At 42.1% G+C, this 21,467-nt stretch overlaps 1 protein-coding gene across 7 annotated transcripts in view; it reads left to right on the top strand.

Annotated features, from left to right (window-relative positions):
- Positions 1 to 21,467, top strand: part of LOC105475672 (cell division cycle associated 7 like) — a 45,083-nt gene that overhangs the window by 19,869 nt on the left and 3,747 nt on the right. For 2 of the 7 annotated variants that reach the window (XM_011731131.3, XM_011731133.2), the window contains exons 2-7: positions 9,218 to 9,358; positions 14,340 to 14,477; positions 17,522 to 17,899; positions 19,394 to 19,465; positions 19,577 to 19,747; positions 20,423 to 20,572. In XM_011731131.3, the coding sequence (XP_011729433.1) occupies positions 9,218 to 9,358; positions 14,340 to 14,477; positions 17,522 to 17,899; positions 19,394 to 19,465; positions 19,577 to 19,747; positions 20,423 to 20,572 (1,050 nt within the window). The remainder of the gene's footprint in view (positions 1 to 9,217; positions 9,359 to 14,339; positions 14,478 to 17,521; positions 17,900 to 19,393; positions 19,466 to 19,576; positions 19,748 to 20,422; positions 20,573 to 21,467) is intronic. The other 5 variants (XM_011731135.3, XM_011731134.3, XM_011731132.3 and 2 more) reach the window with 5 other exon arrangements.

Here is a 21,467-nt window from a genome sequence, read left to right as displayed (position 1 = left end):
TTCTTATAGAGATAGGGTCTTGCTTTGTTGCCCAGGCTGAAGTTGAACCAGACTCAGGCTATCCTGTCTAGGCCATCTAAGTAGCTGGGACTACAGGTGTGTGCCTCTGTGCCTGGCTGTCACTCCATTATATGAAGAGAGACGCACAAACTGATGGATGAGATCCCTGATGGATGATCTCCCTGATGGATGAGGTCCATCTGATGATCTTTTTTTTTTTTTTCTTTAATTGTTTGAGATAGGGTCTTCCTCTGTTACAGTGGCAGATCATAGCTAACTGCAGCCTTGAACTCCTGGGCTCAATCAGTCCTCCCTCCTCAGTCTCCCAGGTAGCTGGGACTACAGGCACATGCCACTATGCCTGGCTAATTTTTTATGTTTTGTAGAGCTGGGGTCTTACTGTGTTGCCCAGGCTAGTCTTGAACTCCTGGGCTCAAATGATCCTCCTGCCTTGGTCTCCCACTGCACTGGGATTGCAGGCATGAGCCACCTCACACTTGGCCTGATAATCCTTGATTTTATGATTCTCTTAACTGCTAATAGTAATTCACATACTCCTTCACCCTGAGTTTAGCCACATTTTCCTGGCAGTCTTGAAAATTGCACTGTATATAATTTTTTAAAAATTAACTGCCCTATTTGAGATGTATATGACGATACTTAGTTTCTGAAGCCTTGGGTTCAGTGTCCTCATACCAGTTCTGTATAGGAGTGTTTGTCTCCTCACACCTTCCTCATCATCGAGCATGCCCTTAAAAACGGAACCAAAATGTTGCTAAATTGCTAGATGAAAAGAATACTTGTTAAACTTAACATTCTTTTCATTACTAGGTAGGGTTGAGGACTTTTCAAGTGTTTTTAGCCTCTTTTGTTTTCCCTATTCAGTGAGTTTTCTTTGTTTTGCCATTTTGTCTGTGTGGCCTTGGTGTATATTTCATCTCGTAAGAGGTTTTTAGCAATTTTAATAATTTGTCATATTTTTGTCAGATCTTTGCCCTACTTTTTTTGTTTGTTTTTGTTTCTGAGTTTTCTTCTTTTAAGTAAGAAGCTTTAAATTGTTACATGGTCAGTGATATACTTTTCCATTTTGGACTCCTTTACGTGGATGGTGAAAGTCCTCCCCATTCAGAAGTCAGATGCATGTATGTGTTAATTTAATTCTCTTTTGTGCTCATTTACCATTTAACTCGTCGACCATCTGATTTATTTGTTTTCTTTTTATTCAGTTTTAAGCATTCTTTATATTTTCTGGATGCAAATCAGCGATAGCATTTTCAGATATTTTCTCCCAATGTGGGACTTTCCTTTTCATTCTCTTAACGGTGTTTTCTGAAGAGCAGAAGTTCTTCATTTTGATTGTTTAATTTACACATTTTAAAGATCTGTATTGTGCTTCTGGTATTGTATCTTAAGAATTCTTTGCCTAAGTTAAGGTCACAAAGATTTTCTCCTCTTCTAAAAGTTTTACAGTTTTATATTCAAGTTTGTGATCCATTTTGAGTTTGTTCTTGTGATTGGTACATGGTATGTACTTTTCTTATGGGCCAACCAATTTAATTGTAAAAGATTTAAATAAATGATTTTGCATAAGAAAATAACACAGAGTTCTCACCCTTCATGGTGTGTTAAAGAGGAAGGAATGTTCTCCTCTTCATAGATGCAAGACAGTACACCCCGCAAATTCTGCTGTCATTGCTATCAAAATTGCTTTCAAAACACTTAATAACGAAAATGCAGTAGTGTGCATAAATATCTTTTGTCTGCTTTGTAAATCTTAAAATGGAGCTTGTTTCTAGGTGAAATGTACATTGAATATTCTTGGAGTATATAAAAATCAGCCCTTGTATCAGTTGGCCTAAAAAGTGAATCTTATTTTCTTTCTCTTCAAAAACTAATACTGATAAATGTGTTCCTTCTGGGTAGGAGGTTGTATTTTTTTAATCCGGGAAGGATGAATTTAGATATCATTGAGATATGGAAAAGCTTTAATTTAAAAAATATTATATTTAATTTCACTGTATAAAGTTTTAAATTAACAATACTTCACATTAAAATATTTTCAAAGGTAAATACTTGAAAACCAACTGGCAGTTTGACCATCTTTTTATAGCTTATTAGTTTTTTAAACTGAATTTTAATGGAGACTCAGGCTGACAAAAGTCAAAATGATGTGGAGACCTCCAAAACACTGCTTTGTATGCCTGAAAGGCACCTACTCAAGGAGAAGCCAGCAGCAACTCAGCAGGGTTTATTTTTATTAGTATAGCTTAGCTGGGATAGAGCAAAGCTGGATTTCAGCCAAGTGTGGTTCTGCAAACAGCTCTGTCCTCCGGACTATCAGTTCTCTTCTGGGCTTACAGGTTCAGATACCCGGTTGGTCAGACACTAAAGCTGAAGCCTTGGCACCTATGATAATGTATCTGAACCTTCCTTAGGTGAGAGAGTTGGGTTCTCAAGCCGCATGCCCCTGAAGTGATGGTAGCATTAAAACTAGGCTAAAGTCTGGACTTGTTCTGTCAGTTTGGAAGATTCCATTCACTTAAGGAAGGAAAAATTCCCCTCCACCCCGGTTTTTCTTTCTCTTTTAGAGACAGGGTCTCGCTGACGCCCTGACTGCAGTGTAGTGGTACGATCATGGCTGACTGCATGCAGCCTCTAACTCGTGGGCTCAACCGATCCTCCCATTTTAGCCTCATGAGTAGCTGGGACTACAGGCACACGCCACCACAACCCAGCTACTTTTTTTATCTTTTTTTGGCAGAGATGGGGTCTCACCATGTTGCCTAGGCTGGTCTCAGACCCCTGGGCTCAAGTGATCTTCCTGCCTCGGCCTCCCAGAGTGCTGGGATTACAGGTATGAACCACCATGCCTGGCTTAAATTGTCTTTCTTAATTTGCCTTTTTTCGTTTTACTCTTTTTAAATTGTACTAAGATACATATAGAATCTACCGTCTTAGCCATTTTTAAATGTATGGTTCAGTAGTGTTAAGCATATTTAAATTCCAGAACTCTTTTCATCTTGGAAACCTGAAACTCTGTATCCATTAAACAGTAATTCCACGTTTCTCCCTCCCCTCAGCATCTGGCAGCCACCATTCTGCTTTCTGTCTCCAGGAATTCAACCACTCTAGGTACCTGTTAGAAGTAGAATCATACAGTTCTTGGTTTTATGGAGACTGGCTTATTATTTAGCATAATGTCTTCAAGGTTCATCCATGTGGTGGCGTGTGTCATAATTTCCTTCCTTTTTAATGCTGAATAATATTCAATTATATATATGTATCACATTTTGTTTATCCATTTTTCCATCGATGGATACTTGGATTGCTTCCACTTTTTGGCTCTTGTGAATAATGCTGCCATGAACAAGGGAAAGGATATAACATTTTTCTTAATCTTCTTAACACTTTGATGCCCTCTACTGTTACTACTAAGCACTAGTAGATATATTAATACTGTTGGTAATATTTGGAATTCTGGCATTTACAGTTTCCTTGGTGTTCCACAAAGCCCTATGAGTTCCACTAAGCCCTATGAGTTCCACTGTGCGTGTTCCCTGAACAAGTTTGAGATCCAGTCTGTAGATGGGAAGTTTCTTACCAGCACTTAGATTCCCAGATTCTCTGGGAATGTTGGAGGTCAGGCACACTAGACCCCTGTTCCCGCAGGGCAGTGATCAGCTGGAGCGGAGGAGTGGCCTCCTTTCCTGGATGTATGTGTTCAGCCCACCAGTCAGCACCATCCCGTATTTTCCTACAACTGACCTACTGCCCTGTTGCCCACCTGCTTGGCCCCAAAGCCTGTTGAGTTTGCATAATCTATTTCAGAGAAAAGCTCTCAGGTAATCTGTATGGCTTATAAGGGAAACCTGCAGTCCTTTCTGAACGGGGAGCTGTGAATATGACTGCTTTGTAGATAGATGTCCTAGGATTCTGGGTGAAAATTCTTAATTCCCCTCATGTAGGAATGTCACAGAGTGTACCTTTTTGACTTAGTATTTTCCTAGTAAAATACACCTTTCTTAATAAAATGACACAAAGTCAGATGCATGTAAATGCTTTCAGCCAGGGTTTATTGTTCATCTGCTTTAGGCTGGGCCCTGTGTTAGGTGCCCTGGGGTTCCTTTCTAGTACCTGTGTTCTTAGGGAGTTGAATCCTGGTCCCCCACATGACTTTTGATGATACTCACACTGTTAATTCCAGTAAAGACAGAGTAGACAAACAGAAACTGCATGAAAGTTAGGAATAGCATAAAGTTGTCAATTTTTAAAAAGTATGGTAAATAATGAAATGGTCTTTTCACTTTCAGATGAGAATTTTCCCTTTTTTTTGGTTCACTAGATTGTAGTTATCCTAATTTTGTAGAAGTTCAACTAATGTAAATATCCAATGATTGAGAAATTTTGTATTTTTGTTGTTTTCAGTTACTTGCTGTAGTGTTCTTTTTGGTGAGTCTTACGACTGGCATTATTGTAATAGAATGGAACACAAACTTGGAAAAAAAGAAAGACTGTGCAGCGACCCAGTGGATCACTGCTGAATGGAACAGGAAAGTGACAGATCCTTGGGCCTAATGTATTGCTATGTTGTGGAACTGGTCATTCGTTAGAAGAGGTCGCTGTGTATCCTTTCTGTCAGGTCCTTCTCAAATAAATCTTGCTGCCTCTGTTGCATCTGTTAAACGAATCAGTTTGTTGCATTGAGGACACTTGAATATTTTACAGAGTTTTTTTTTTTTTTTTTTTTTTTTTGCCAAATCCTGAAGCTTGTGACTATCTGAAACTCTTTTAATACGCTTTGAAGATTCAGAGCCCTGCATACCCCAGGCATGCACGCTGTTTTTTTGAAAGTGTGCTCTTTCCTTTTGTTCCTAATCAGTAATTACAGCCCCCTAATGGTACCTCTGGAGCAGATGCAGAAGTCCAAGATGCAGAAGGAGGAATTAGCTAGGCGGACACAGGTTCGCAGCAGGGGTGGGGGTGAACACAGTACCATGGGGACTAATGCAGTTGCTGCTGGAAGCAGTTTATTCCTATCACCAACACTCTCCATTCCTTATATGTATTTCCATTACATCCATAAATGGGGTGCTCCTCCTCCTTTAAACCATTTATGTTAAAAGAAGCTTCTGGGCCAGCAGGGCTTTTTCATTTTTGTTGAATGGTGAGAAGTCCAAAAGAAAAAGATTGAAGTTGACACACTGTCCCTGTCAGTGCCTCAGTGGCTATTATGTAACTACAGCATAGGCACACTTTCATAAGTATTGTCTGTGTTTCTCTAGTCTGGGTGTTTTCCTTGTGTATTAGTTCTGAGTTTTTAGTGCTAAACCAACAACAAAAGGTGTCTTTGAAAAGATAAGGTGGCAAACATTGTTTAACGTACCGCCTAGAGAAGAGTTTTAATATTTTCCCCAAGAACGATGTCAGAGTTAAGCTTTGCTAGTGCTGCCCTACATGTGGCTGGTAAAAAAATTGTTAGTTGAACTCTACTTCTGTAAGTATTATTCTTGTGTGTCCCTTGCAGTGATTTTATTAGGTGGTGGGAAAGTGTTTGTATTAACCCTTCAGCATCACTGAACTTGGGGTATCCCATTTCTGTATTTATGTTATACTTCCTTTGATTGAACCATTATTTTCTAATTATTTTTAATCAAGAAGCATTAAAATAATGATGAAAGTAAATAGATTAAGGATTACCAATTTCTTAAATGGAACCTGACTAAATGTAAAATTAAGTCAATACACCCATACAGAGAATTCCAAGAAGCTAAGTAGCTTTTGAATACACAGCTCTGTGTATGCTAGCACAGTGGTCAAAGTGTGAGATGGAGGACCCTGAGACCCTTTCACGGGTCCATGAGGGCAAATGTAATGTCATAATACTACTAAGATGTTATTTGCCCTTTTTGCTGTGTTGATATTTGCACTGATTGTGCAAAAGCCAGAGTGAGAAAACTGCTGACCTTTAGCATGAATCCAGGTGGTAGCAGCAAACTATATTAGTAGTCATTGCATTATTCACCTCCATGCACTCAATTTACAAAGAAAGTGTCAATTTCATGTAAGAATGTTCTGATGAAACAGTAAAAATTATTAAATCTCAACTGTTAAGGACATCTTTTTAATATACTGCATGATGAAATGGGAAGTACATGTAAAACATTTCTGCATAACCATACTTTGTGTAGTGATCATCTGGTTAGCTGAAGGAAAAGATCCTGTGTATAGTGAGACTATGTTCCAGGGCTAGAAAGAACCGCAAAGAAATCTTGAACTGCACTGTTTGTTGTTGGTATATATTGGTGGCATCAGTTTGGCACTATTTTGTATTTATTGTAGATAGAGCACCACATGGATAAGTATATTAAAAATTCTGGGGATCGAGGGTTTTCCTTGTGGTGGAACAGCGATGCTAATGTGAGATGAGGGAGCAGAGGAAGAAGCCTCCGTGTTGGATTTGAATTCAAGGTGTCAACATGAACTTGTGATTTACCTATTTAAAATATCTTTGCTCTGTCCAAAGAGCCTACAAGCAATGATATTTCATTAACTGAGGTACACCACGTTCTCCGATCTTGGTTTTTAAATGCCATTTCCCAGTGAAAGGTTTCAGGGTTCCTTGGAGAAATGGCTGATTTGAGGTCTGGGACAGGAAACATACAAGGTTAGTTTGCCATGTTCGTTGCGTCAGAAAGCAAGGAGGTGTTGAAAGACCCCTAGTGCCATGTCAGAAGGACAGAGGATGACTTAAAGGAGCTCCCAATGGCCAAATTTGGGACAGTCAGAAAGAATTATGAGAGTATGGATTATAACACACTGAATAATACTTTTAAAAAATCCATGGATGTACATGGTAGAAGAAAAGGGGGAGAGTGAGAGAAACACCGTGTTATACAAGAATGCCAGCTACTTTATGAAGGAGAGAGAAAATCTGAAAATTTCTCTTTTGCAGTTCCTAATGTAATAATTGATTCAGGGGTGCACTGGCTCACGCCTGTAATCCCAGCAGTTTGGGAGGCTGAGGTGAGAGGATCACTTGAGGCAAGGAATTTGAGACCAGCCTGGGTAACATAGACCCTGTCTTTATTAAAATAAAAAATAATTTTAAAGAAAGCACTGTCAATGATTGCTGAAACTATTGAGTGAGATGTTATCAGGGAGGATATTCACAGAATCTCAAGTATCACTCTGCATAGTCCTTATTAGTGACAAAGAAGAAAAGGTGTTTTTTGTTGTTGGTGGTGGTGTTTTTTCTAAAGCAAAGAACAAATCAGGCCGATTCCACCGTAACTTATTGACCAAACCGCAACACCACTAAAAAAAGAGACAGCCAGACCTTACGTGCTTTCCAAAGGAAGAGCACAGCACTTCCTACAAAGTAGTCTTGGCAAAAGCAAGCAAACTAGAAGTGAGCCTCCAGATTCAACGCCCAAATTGTAAATCCAGATGAGTCTGTTAAATGCCACCTAGGGGCTGCAAAAAAAATAAAACTTCAGACTTGGACAAACTCCACAGTCAAATGACCCAGTTTCTTCAAAATTAAACTGCAAGAGAAAAAAAGATAAAGGAGTGATGAGAAGGGATTTAAGAGCCATGTTGATCAGTGTGTGAACCTTAGTTGGATCACGATGCAGATAAACTAAGTTTTTAAAAAATGAGGCAGAAGAACTGTGAATACAGACTGTACATTTGATGATACAGAGTGACATGATACTATGTCTACAGTTGCTTCACAATAATTTGGAAGAAGGGGAGTTGGGTCGGGATACGGGGGAAGCACAGTTAGCCTTGGGCAGATAGCTACGGGGAGGATCAATGTGTGTTCATTAAAATATCTTCCTGTCTACTTTTGAAATACCTTTGCAAGTTTTTATAATGAAAAATTAAAAATTAATTAATAGTGGGATAACTTCATATTTTGTGCCCCCTTATGCAATGCATTGACGAGTACATGTCACCTATGTAGAATGGTGCCAAAAATACATAACCTGAATCTAATCATGAGGAAACACTCAGATAAGCTCAGAATACAAGACAAGGCAGTTGTCATGGTCTATCTAAAAAACAAGTCAGTGTTGTGAAAAGCAACAAAAAACACAAAATCAAATAGAATGCAAAACCTTGCTTGAGTGGATCTTATTGTCTCCAAAAAGTTATAAAAGACATTTTGGGAACAGTTGCAGGTATTAAAATATAGAATTACAGTAAATCGTACTATTAATGTTAATTATTTTCGGTACAGTTATGGTTTTGTGGTACTATAGGAGAATATCCTTATCCGTGGGAGATACATGCTGAATTATATGAGGGCCAATCAATACAATGTCTGCAAATTACTTTAATGTGGGTATATATGGATTAGGTTGGCTCATATTAAATTGCTGTTTTCCTAAGTTAAAAACAGCCAAATATCAGCAAATGCCCATGGTTCAACCTAATATTTGTTGAAACAGAGAAAGAAAGCAAATGCAGTGAGAAATAATGGGTCTAGATAAAGAATCGACAGGTGTTTGTACTATTTGTTCACCTTTCTGTGTGTTTGAACTTTTTTTAAAACAAAGAATTGGGAGAAAATAGTCAACTTACAAAAATGAACTCCAGCAGATACATATTTGTGGATTAAGTGTGCTGACACTGTTCCCTCTGGGATCACTTATCCCCTAATAGCATTTGAATTCTGTTAGAATTAATCCCCAACTACTTAAGTTGACTTACAATATAGAAAAGAAGGAAAACTACTTATTTCATTGTATGAACTTTCTACTTTCTGAATCAGCCTATGACAAAGAAGAAAAAATAAATAGTGTAGCTGAACACTAAAAAAAGGGCTTAATAATATTTTATGGTATCTTTTTTATGTAGATGACATTTAAAGATGCATCCACTGTAGGAGAAAAAAGAGATCATTGGTTCTCAGAAACAAGTTTTCTTTTTGTCAAGAGATAAAAAATGTCTTCTCTTTGGCCTGGTTTTAACATTCTCTGTAAAACAGGGTATATCTAGAATTTTAAGTTTTATCTCCCCCACCCCCCCACACCTTATTTTCCCGTGAGTTCTTAGCTGAATGAAGCGTGTTTTGCTCAGGGTTACTGGGGACTTCTGGGCAACCGTGGCAGTTGGATGAAGTAATGAGATCTCTTACTCCCCTCCAGAAAATGTCCCTAAGTGATTAGCAAGAGCCCCTGGTTTCATCCTGCCTCTTTTGAATCCAAAACAGATCCCTAAAGAAGTGGCTGACATCTTTAACGCCCCCAGTGATGATGAAGAGTTTGTCGGCTTCCGAGATGATGTTCCCATGGAAACCGTCTCGTCAGAGGAGAGCTGCGATAGTTTTGACTCACTGGAGTCAGGGAAACAGGTACGGATGATTCCTTCCAAGTAGGTGTGTTCATCTGGAGGCCTGAATCTTGGTTTGGATGTTCTTTTATTTGAACATGGTGTGAGATTGGTGAGATCAGTTCATTGTCTAGCATTTTATTTTAGAAACATTATATCTTCCTGTTTTAAAAAACTGGTGAGAGAACCTAGTTCACTTTGTTGTGCTAATCCTTCCCTGTACCATAATTCTTTTTTTTTTAAATGGACTTCACGTGATCCAAGTGCATGTTCTTGGCTGCCTTGGGGCTGTAACCTGCGGCGAGGCTGTGTTCAGTCTTCCCACAGAGGCGAGGCTGCGGCGAGGCATGAGGGATCGTGTGGTTACGGGGAGACAATTGCACCTCTGTGGTCCTGTGGTGAAATTCTGTTGGCATGTCACTCTTGGGATTGCTGGGGAGAGCCTTATTCTTGCGTTAATTACTTTGATCTCTAGCACACACAAGTTAGTTCTCTGAGAGGTGTAGATTCCTGGAGGGTCACATTGTGTCCTGTAGTAGAATGGCCAATCAAAATCTCTACCCTTCAGTGGCATTTTCTTCTGAGTTCATTGCAGCACTCAGAATTCCTCATTCTCCCTTGACCACGGGCCTCTCCAAAACGGCAGCAAATTAAATCCACCTTGCCTCCACTGGGCAAGTACAGGAAGGGGAGCAGTTAATTGTATGTAAGTGAAGTGCCTGCTTAATTATGTGGGCCGCTGTAAGTTCTGGCCTGGGTGGGAGCTGTGCTTTCTGAGATCGCTGGGGGCTCCCTGGTCTGTGCTGTCCTCATCTCATTTGGCATCTCCACAGCAGTTGACCCCACCAGCCACCTCCTTCTAGCCCCCTGAGTTTCTTCCTCTCTGTTACACCTTTTTCTCTATTATTATTTTCTTTCTTTCCAAGATGGAGTATCACTTTGTCACTCAGGCTTGAGTGCAGTGGCGTGATCTCAGCTCACTGCAACTTCCACCTCCCAGGTTCAAGCAATTCTCCCAGCCTCAGCCTCCCGAGTAGCTGGGATTACAGGCTCCCGCCACCATGCCTGGCTTCTTTTTGTATTTTTTTTTTTTTTTTTTTTTTAGTAGAGAAGGGGTTTTGCCACGTTGACCAGGCTGGTCTTGAGCTCCCGACCTCAGGTGATCCGCCCGCCTCGGCCTCCCAAAGTGCTGGAATTACAGGCGAGAGCCACCGCACCCGGCCTGCTCTTTGTTACTATCGCTTGTTGTCCCTGTTCCTAAATGCGGATGTTCTCTAAGGTTTTGTCTTCAATCTTCTCACTTAGTGAACTTGTCTGTTGTCCTGCTTTGAGCTGTTACTGTATTGTTTTGTGGAGCTTGTCTTCTCTCTGCAGCCCCAGGTGGTTTCTGACTACCAGTTGGACTGGTCCTGGTTGCTAAGGGAGATCCGAAGCTCACTTCTCCTTCCCTTGGTTGTCTTTCTGGCTTCCCCCTTTCCCCATCTGGTTCTCCATCTTTTGTTGTTCTTGGCCTTCCTTCGCCTCTTCCATCTCCTTGACTCCCATCCAGAAGTTGATGAAACTTCTGCTGTGTTCCTGGTGTCCATCCTTCCCTTCCCTCTGCAGCTGCCATAGCCCTCGTAGCTCTTACCTGAATGCTCATCCCTTCTTACTAGGATCTGTTATAGGATTGAGCTGTGGTCAGCTCCTCCCTTACTCAGCCCTCCATCTGAGCACACTCAGGCAGTGGGGAGAGCAGAGCCTGTTGGATCCACCTTGAGGAGCATTTGAGCAGGGCAGAACATGTCTAAAGGGCCGAGGACAGAGCCTGGCAGGCACCGGGCATTAAGAAACAGAACAGCTGCTTCTGCTGCTATGATGACTACTTTTGTAGTCAGGCGTGTTCTCCCCGGGGAGGACAGTGTGCCAACTGCTTTTCATACAAATATTGCATTTAATCCACAGAACTCCCTGGGAAGCTGCAGGTGCTGTTACTATCCCCATTTTGCAAGTGATGAAACTGAAGTTCAGGAAGGTGAAATGACTTGCCCAAGGCCCCACATCTGGGAAGTCCCAAGCTGGGATGTTCCAAATCCAGGGCCACCACTTCTCAGCCTCTTACCCCCTGGGTCTCTTTTCTACCTGCTATGCTGCAGGACGCAGGAACTGAATTGACATGCTCATTATCACTGTTCTGCCCTTTCTGCCCACCGGTCCATGCTGTCCTTCCTGCCTATCTGTGCTGTCACCATTTTTCTAGCCTCTACTGTGGCTCACATCCAGTTATGCTACTTCTTCCATGAAGTCTTACTGGATTTTCTTTCCCTCCATGTGCCATATTGCTTGTGTATCCCTTAGAGCACTGACCCTCACCAGGGTTAGTCGTGGACCTATCTGCCTCCCTGTTAGATTGTAAACTCCTTGAAGAAGGGGGGACCTCATACTTGAATGGTGCTTTGTAGCTTCCCTGGCTCTGACTTTTCGTCGCCATGTATTGTTCCTTTCCTCTCATTTCAGGCATCTAACACCCCACGTGACTGTATACAGTGAGCACGGGGGTTGTTGTTTGCTGGGTGCAGTTGAAATGGGGTGTTTGTCTGGCTGTCTGGTTCAACAGGCCATTGCTCTCTAGTGTGTTTCTTCATGTCACATGGACTTCAAAATAAGTTTATCCACCTATGTTAGCTTCTCCTCTGATGTGTTACTTGCTTATTGTCCTGATCATGGTAGATGACCAAGGCCCATAGCATAGTGCCCAGTATTGATTTTGAGGGAGAATGAACCAGTGCCAGAGAGCAATTAGCAGTGCAAGGGTTTCTAACTCAGAATGCAGTGGAGCAGTGTGGAGTGGAGGTTGGCATCATACAGACCCACATGAAAAACAGTGTTTACACACTTTGGAGTAAGGAAACTAAAGCATAGGCCTCAGTTCAGGACAACGGTAAGTTGTTTTTCTCTATCAGGACTGACCATCAAAGATGGTGATCTCTCCCAGGATGCCCATTGCCCTGTAAGGCCAGCACACAAGATCAAAATAGCCAGAAAAACTGGAAGATGGGAACTCACTGCTTCAAGGCTTGCCCTGTTCTCTTCAGGCCCTAGGCAGGGGCTTTAGGTAGTTGATGAAATTTACACACAGAAATACCGCCCTAAATTAGCCTGCAGGGGCTGGCCCAGGGCTCTGTGAGCCAGATGTTTCTTGCACTGAGAGGCCTCAGGTGCATGGTGGGTTTCCTTAGCAGCAGCTGTGTACCATTCTTCCTTACTAATCAAGCCCTGGCTGCTTCTCTACCCTGACCCCACACACTCATGATCCATTTTAACCAATAGAGAGAAGCTGTGCGAACTTGCACACAGTGTGTGTATGCTAACTCTGGTCTCCCTTAAACACGATTTGAATTTCACTTTAAAGAAACTTCCCTTTTGTGTGTGCAATTTTTTTTTTCAAGCAGCTGCACTACAGCTATCAACAAAGGAACAAAGTAATTTAGCTCTGAGCAAACTCACTCCAATTACCCATAATAATTCATAGGAGACATTTTTAAGCTTACAGAATGCTAGATGTAGGCATTTCTTTGTGTGCCCCTGTAAGTTTTTCCACTTGTCTCTCTATTTTTCCCCAGAGATATATGAGCCCAAAGAAATATATAATTAAAATCAGGGAAAGGCAGGGGTTAGATACAGATTCTCAGCCAATTGTGGTGTTACAAGGGGTCATTGCTATATCAGGGATGGAGGGAAGAGACGTCAGAGGAAACTGGGGACAGACTCGAACACTGATGAGGCGTGGCGGGCTTACAGGAGGCTGGTCTCATGGGTCTCCCTTTGGTCTGCAGTTTATTTCCTCTTTCTTTCAAGCATACTTTTAAGAGAGCTGAGTTTCCTTCTTTGCCCTATTTCAAAAGCAAGAAAAAGTATTAGAAAATGCCTTTTCTTAAAGAGTCACATTGCATCTTTCCTTCTGCTCACTTGCCACCTAACCATGATTGTTCACCTCTCACCTCCTGCAGGAGAGAAATTCCTGGGGGTGACCTTGGGTGAGCTTTCCATCAGGCCGCCGTGGTGTCTGCTCATGGAGCAAGTCTAGGCTCTCTGGTGTTGGGCAGTGAGGGCTGGGAGAGACCTCAGCCTTTTCCTACAGAGAAACTCGCGGTTGGTGAACGGGAGGCATGCTCACCCACTTGGAGGAGACTCCGGCTTTGAAAGGCTGTTGGAAAGGGAAGCCAGCATGTGGGAGGGAGCCAGGTTTTCTCCTCATGTCTTCTTTCCATGTGTTTTGGTTCTGTGTGAAAGCAGACGTGTCTGGTTGCCAGCTTTGGCAGGAGAAGCTGAATTCCATGAGCACTTACCAGTCACATTAGAAGCTGATTGAGACTACACCCAATTTTTAAAAATTGTCTGATTTGTAGGTCTGAATTTTGTAAGCTTTAGAAAATGTGTATATATATAATTTATATATGTATGTGGGTTTTTTTGAGAGAGGGTCTCGCTCTGTCACCCAGGCTGGAGTGACAGTGGTGTAATCTCGGCTGCAACCCAGGCTGGAGTGTGGTGGCGTGCAGCTCACTGCTGCCTCGACCTCCCAGGGTTGGGTAATCCTCCCACCTTTGCCTCCCAAGTAACTGAGACTACAGGTACACGCCACCAGACCCCAGCTAATTTTTGTATTTTTTGCAGAGACGAGATCTCACTATGTTGCTCAGGCTTGAACTCCTGAGTTCAAGTGATCTGCCTGCCTCGGTCTCCCAAACTGCTGGGATTACAGGGTGAGCCACTGCACCCGGCCAGTGTTTGTTTTTTGTTTTTTTTTTTATTGTGGTAAAATACACATAACATGAAATATACCATTTCAGCTGTTTTTGATGTGTACAGTTGAGTGCGTTAAGTACGTTCACATTGTTGTCCGTCCATTTTCGTCATCTCCATCAGAAACTCTGCATCCGTTCAGTAGCTCCTCATTCTACCCTTCCCTGGTAACCTCTATTCTACTTTCCGTCTCTGATGTATGTGTGTCTTTAATTTAGCAGGATGTGCGCTTTCATTCCAAATACTTCACAGAAGAGCTAAGAAGAATTTTTATAGAGGACACTGACTCAGAGACTGAGGATTTTGCAGGATTTACGCAGAGTGATCTGAATGGAACGACTAATCCAGAAGTAATGGTAATAATTACAACAGGAAGGGATGTGGTGGTAATGTTTTTAATCCTGTTTCTGAATTAGAGTTTTACTTTCAAGAAGTCACTTCACAAGTGAAAAGATTTTACTTTTTCTTACATATTTCTTATAAGCAATTCACATAACCTAAAAAAATTGCTCCTGGAAGGCTAATCCCTGGTCCACCAGTCCATTATTCTCTTAGAGAAAATCCATTACTTTTCCCCTCATGCCTGTTGGGTCTGGGGATGTGTCCCAGGCATCCTTTATTGTCCTTCTCAAAGAATTTCTCTCTCTTGGCCAGGCGCGGTGGTTCATGCCTGTAATCCCAGCACTTTGGGAGGCTGAGCTGACCAATATGGTGAAACCCCGTCTCTACTCAAAATACAAAAATTAGCCAGGCATGGTGGTGGGCACCTGTAATTCAAGCTACTCAGGAGGCTGAGGCAGGAGGATTACTTGAACCCGGGAGGTGGAGGTTGCAGTGAGCTGAGATTGAGCCACTGCACTCCAGCCTGGGTGACAGAGTGAGACTCCATCTCAAAAAAAAAAAAAGAAAAAGAAAAACAGAAAACATTATCTCAAGAGTTTCTTAAACCTCTTTTATCTAAAAGTTTATCTTAGAGTGACAACTTCCTTGAGATACTTTCTTACTGTGTGTGAAGTGACAGTTTTTGGTTTGAAGTTAATTTGGCAAAAATGTGGCTGTGGTACAAGCTGGGTGTTCCCCATGCATTGTGGATTTGGATTTGTCATGCTTTTTAGTGTTAAAGATGACCCAGGCCTGCCTGGATTCTGGAGGGAAGTCTACTCTCAGCACTTCCTATGAACAGACTTGTGAGTTGATTTTTTTTTATCCTGCGCAGTTAGGCTAGTTTACTGCCCACTCGTGTTTGAATCTGAAGGTAACTTTAAGGCACCGCCTTCGGATTTAAGTGCAGAAATGTTTTCTGCTAAAAACAGCATACATTTATGCAAAAAATAAACATGCTACAGTATGAAGATGGAACGTAGAGTTTAAGCCTCTTCACAGTCAGAAGCTGCTAAGGACTAAGTTTTGGCAGAGACTCTGTAGAGGTTAAATAAGCTGTGACTCCTAGGCCTGCCTCATCCTTCACCTGTCCTGGGAGAGAATGTAGAGCATAAAAGCCCGCATGGTAGGCTGCTTTGTTTGGTGGTGATTTTTTGCTATGAGTAGCAACATAGAGCTGTGCCAGCCTGGAGGCCCCAGGTCTCCTTTGGCTTTCTTTGCAGAAGCTGTTTGTGTGGCAGTTCATCAGTTCTGGCCAGCAAGTCCCCAGTTTCTTGCAAGCACGATATTAAAATCCTTCTAAAACCCTAATGGGCATCATTTGTTAGCGACGTACTTATTTTCTGTTCTTTAGTGAAGTGATGTCTGGTTATTTGAAGCATTTGTGTTTCTAGTGAGAGAAAGTGAATTACCCCAGAAGTCTTCCCTCCCACCTGCCCCCAAGTCTGTGGACTGTGATGTGTTACGTAGATCATGATATAGCTTACAGTTCAGCACAGGCCCCTGCAAATTTTATTTTAGAATCCAGTGAGAAGAAAAGCATTGTTGCCTCCCAGCCCAGCCCCCTGCCCACCCCTGTGGGAACTGGCGAGCCTGTCTTTCTTGATAATGGGATATTGCTGTAACCTTGGTTTCCAGGGGCCTGCTGGCCGGATGCGAAATAGCCACATCCACGTGCTAGACTTGTGCTCTTCTCTCGGGTCTGATTCTGGGCTGCTGTGGACCATTTGTTCTTTCCTTCCTTCAGGCCTCTGTAGTGAGCCGTTCTACATCTGGTAAAGAGAGGCCTGTAGATGATGAGGATGGTAGATAAATGGATCAAAACTGAAGTTCTTCCCTGACAGTGTCCCCTAAAATTGGGTTCCTTTGCCGTACACCATTTTGAATTCTGAAGCTATTAATATGGAAAGTTCAGGGTATTAAAAAAAAATAGGGAAATCAGTGCCGTATAGTATTATTTCTCACTTGGCTTGGTGTGGATATACTAGGGTTGGCAGTTATCTGCATTTTTTTTCTCCTTCTGTCTTATTTCTAACTTTAGTCCAATGAGAATTCGGGGTTGGTGGTGGTCACTGGGGAAGAAGCAGAGTCCCTGAACTGATCCCGGGCCCATATTGGTGCCATTCCACGCTCTTGGTAGATTTTCAGAATTCCCAGATAATGGTTCCCAAAGTTTTCTAACTTGTGGTCATGGAAGGATGCCCAGAAGATGTCCTGGATCTCACATACTTAAACCTGTCTCGGTACCACTAAGAGTCCCGTCACATCTAAGCCGTCACGTAGGTGATGTAACCCTGTTACTGCCTTCCATATTTACTGTGTTCTCACTTGTAAAACGGAGCAATGTTTGAATGCTGGAGACCTCTACCATGTGGAATTTGAACACGTCAGGTGAGGATTTATGGAGTTGACTGAGTGGTGTTTTGCTACAACCTGTCGAGCCTCCTGACCTGGTTTCACCTCATGGCTCTGTGAGGGTTCCAGGGAAGGGAAAGGTGCCCCTTGACTGAGGACCCAGTGGCAGGTCATCTGCCTGTCCTGGGTCACTGCCCTGAGGTGCAGTCAGCTCTCCCGCCCTGTTACGTCCGGTTCCTGCTATTTAGAGGAGACCAGTCAGCATTTTCCCCCCATAGCACCCTTTCCTGTCTGAAGATCACGTCTGTCAGGCATACCCTTTTTTGTGACTGTCTCTCCTCTTGCTGGCGCTCCTTGGTCGTCCCTCGGTGGAGGAGCCCACCCTGTCAGTGTTTCGCTTACAGCCCTCATGCTCCCAATGAAACCCAGTTCTGTCATGGGTATGACAGTGCACTGTTCGGTAGTAGGTTGCCTGCTCTTTGATTTTATTCATCAACCGATTTCTTGGACATTTAAAGGAAATTCAGAGGGAACTCATAATATGAAGGGAAAGCTTTTCATTTTTCATGTTTTTTCTCATATGCTGTCAGTTGTTTTAAATGCATGTCTTTTTTGTGGGTCTGTAACAGTGTCTTTGTGCTTTTTCTTGCTCTTATTTTATTAGGTCGTGGAGTCAGATTTGAGTGATGATGGCAAAGCATCTTTGGTGAGTGAGGAAAAGGAAGATGAAGAAGAAGATAAGGCTACCTCAAGAAGAAGTAGGTCTAGAAGAAGTAGTATTGGTCTTCGAGTAGCCTTTCAGTTCCCCACCAAGAAGCTGGCCAACAAACCAGATAAAAACAGTTCTTCCGAGCAGTTGTTTTCTAGCTCACGCTTACAGAATGAGAAAGAAACAGTTCTTGGAAGAAAGAAAGGCCGTAGACAGGTGATGCAAAGGGAAGATTCTACCTCTGAGTCTGAGGACGACTCTCGGGATGAGAGCCAGGAGAGTTCGGATGCTCTGCTGAAAAGGACCATGAACATCAAGGAGAACAAAGCCATGGTGAGGCTTCACGGAGGGCGCCCTGGGAGTTGGCATCAGGCTCTGGCAGCAGTTGCTGGGCTCCCAGAACCACTTTGAACCACTTTGCTTCTATAGTTGCTGCTGTTGCTTTGGCTTCTGTCAGGAAAATGTACTCTGGGTATTGTGTATCCTTTTTCTTTTCCAGAACCCAGAGCGACTGTTACATGATCAGCTCTGGTTTGGGAACAGAAAGAGATTCCCCAGGACCATTTTTAGCCCTTACACGGTGCCATCATGCTGCTTACTGTTGACCAAGCTAAGTTCTAAGTATATAGTTGTGTTGGGGATGACAGGGGCTGAACAACTGGCCTGTTCCCAGCAGAGTAAAGCAGAGGAAGTGGGATGTCACCAAGTCCACTGAGGAGCTGCGAGGAGCAGGTTGGGCAGGTAGCTTTTCACCATGGAACCACTCTTCTGTGGTGACCGGCCCTGGTTCTGAGACTTCTCAAGGAATGGAAGAAGTCTAGGAATTAAAACAACCTCAACAGTGTTAATTCACTCTAAAATGTCTTCATTAGAACAATGAATGGAACAAGGTGAAATCTTTGTTACATATATTTGGTTTTTCTATATGTAATCAGTTACTGTTAATCTGATCATTGTAGAGAATCATTGTTTGCTTCACAATTGCTTATCTACAGAGTTTTTTTTTTTAAATAGTTCTACCACTTATAATCACTTTTAGCATTTTTGTGTTTTTTTAATCTTTTCCTTTTAAAAAAATAATGATGTAGTGATACTGTATATGCAAGCTTATATGTCTAATATAAATCACTTACAAAAATGGAATGCCTACTTTCGGGTTATTTTTATCCTAAGAAACATTTTTACTTAGCTAAGGGAAATTTTCAGCACTGTATCCATCTACATCTTTAAAGTAAGAGCTATTTTCTTTATGATTTTTTTGGTGGCACTCATATAATTGTATAAACTAAAATGAATCCTAATTAAATTCTCTGGCATATTAATGCCTATTATTTGGTGTTATTAGTTCACTTAGGAATATCTTCATAAATTACTTTGATAATTTATTTAAAGAATCAGATTTTTGGAGCTCTAACCATCGAAATAATCTTAATTGAGCTTTTTCTTTTTTGAACATCCTGAAACTTGAGACTCACATGTGCAAAATGAATTGTCCCAGGGTCACACTGCCTTGGATTAGCCTCCGAGTCAGGATCGGAACCTCATGCTCCAGCTCTTGATCATTCCAGGACTGTTTTCCTGGTGTTGTGTTGTCCTTATATATAAGGAATAGGCTAGTGTTCATTCATATGAATGATGACATCAGCATCTCAGGTCTGGAGATAAAATCTTTACATGTGAGGTTAAAAGTATAACTGTTGCGGGTTATGTAAACTATTCAAGTTAGGTTTCTTATGATAGCAAAATGGAAGACTTGAGATAGGTGTTGGATGACCTAACCCTGGAGCACTATTTATGTAAGATCCTTTCTTATGTTCTGAACTTCAGCTTGCCCAGTTATTGGCGGAATTGAACTCAATGCCAGATTTCTTCCCAGTACGAACCCCGACCTCAGCTTCTGTAAGTAGAACTCCTTATAATTATAGCAATACTGATATATGGTGATCAGCCACCAGATGGCTTTTATTCAAGAGAGTGCCCAGTTGCCTCTGTCTGTGCTCTTGATTTCAGAGGAAGAAAACAGTGAGGCGAGCCTTCTCGGAGGGACAGATCACGCGGCGCATGAATCCGACCCGGAGTGCACGGCCTCCTGAGAAGTTTGCTCTAGAGAACTTCACTGTCTCAGCCGCCAAATTTGCAGAAGAGTTTTACAGCTTCCGAAGAAGGAAGACAATTAGTGGGGTATTTTCTGACTAATACGTGAATTCGTTTTTGTCCGAGCTACTGTTCCTCCAAACGTGAACGCACATCACTGTCACCCCAGGGCTGTTTCTGACCCTGTGGGTCTGCGGCAGCTAAGAACTTGCATTTCTATCTGCTTCCCAGGTGATGCCGTTGCTCCCGAGATCATACTTTGAGAAGCAGCCCTGGTCTAAGCTGGAGGTCACAGAGAGAGTCTTTTATCCAAGCCGAGCTGAGAAGCAGCTCATTTGTTAGGACCCTGCTTTGATCTCTGCTGCAGGCAGTAAAGGCCTGTCCACAGCTCCAGTCAGCTTTGTGGTGTCCACTTCGTGGAAAAGTGCAGTGATTCCTCGTTGCCTTTCTATTTTAGGCATGAGGCGTTTCAAGCGATTTCAGTTTGGAGGGAGAAACTTTGGACTCATTTGTGGGTTTGGCTGTTCAGTGTGGTTCACCTCTTCACAGAGTTTACAGCAAAGAACCAAAAACCTTGATTTTCTCCTTTATGACTGTATCGCCTTGCTGAGAAGGAAGCTTGGCAGGTGGCAGGAGCTCAGTAAATAACTAAATGAAATGGCTGCAGGGAAATAGAAAAGGGACAGGGTTAACATTAATGGATCTTTGAGAGTTTAAAATATTTATAATTTTTTTATAACTGCTCAAAACATCTCACTCCAGGTTCTGCCTGTGTTCACTGTGCAGGGGAAATGCCGGGAGTATAGACGACGTCACCGTATATCTTCTTTTCGGCCAGTGGAGGATATCACCGAAGAAGACTTAGAAAATGTTGCCATAACTGTTCGAGATAAAATCTATGATAAAGTTCTGGTAAATTATATATTATGGGTAATTTGCATGATTGTCATTCTTATTAGGAGTCTAAAGCATTGATATTTGAAATCTCACTTGTTTTTAAACTCTATCAGGGCTTATGCCATCTCACCAAGGGCTCAGAGCCAGGTTCTGAATTGGAGGGTCAAGGGTCAGCTGTACCTGGGAGGCAGCCTAGTGCAGTAATTCCCATCAGGACAGCAGTCTCTCTTAGGGATGCATACAATCTGGGGGAAGGGAAGGGTATAGTTTAAAAGGGATTTTTATATGTAACTTACGGTTTAAATATTTATATAGTTTTATGTTTTAAATATTGAAAAAAGTTAGTGTATTTGGGGGGTAATATAACCATAGAAAATACAGTTTGGCAGAATATCTGGTAGGAAACAGGTTAAATTTCTTGTAAATGGTGATTTAGAGGGAGGCTTTGCGTTTTGCTTTTTTTGTGTTTTTCTGGATAATGGGACACTGTCAAGATAGTATTAAAATGCTTTAAATTTAGTTGTCAATATTAAAAAAAAAATAGATTTCACATTAAAGATATGCAGGTCTGCAGAGCTAGGCTGGGGTCAAGGTGATGCCACCCAAGGCTCATTGCCACTCAGTCACTTGTCACCTTTCAGGGGCTCTGCCACCCCTGACTTAAGCTTTTCTCTTGTCTCTCTTCCTGACAGCCTGATCATTTCATTCCTTTTGGGTCTCTGCTCAGCCTCATCTGACCTAATATGCTTCTCTGGCCACAGACCTGTGATGGTTACATTCTAGAGTAGTAGTCCCCATTCTTTTTGGCACCGGGGACTGGTTTTGTGAAAGACAATTTTTCCATGGATTTGCGGGGTGGGCAGGGGATGGTTTCAGGATGAAACTGTTCCACCTCAGATCATCAGGCATT

The sequence above is a fragment of the Macaca nemestrina genome, chromosome 4 (assembly GCF_043159975.1).
Source record: "Macaca nemestrina isolate mMacNem1 chromosome 4, mMacNem.hap1, whole genome shotgun sequence".
Lineage (NCBI taxonomy): Eukaryota > Metazoa > Chordata > Mammalia > Primates > Cercopithecidae > Macaca > Macaca nemestrina.
Note: the sequence above shows the minus strand (reverse complement) of the source record. Positions and strands in the feature narration are given on the sequence as shown.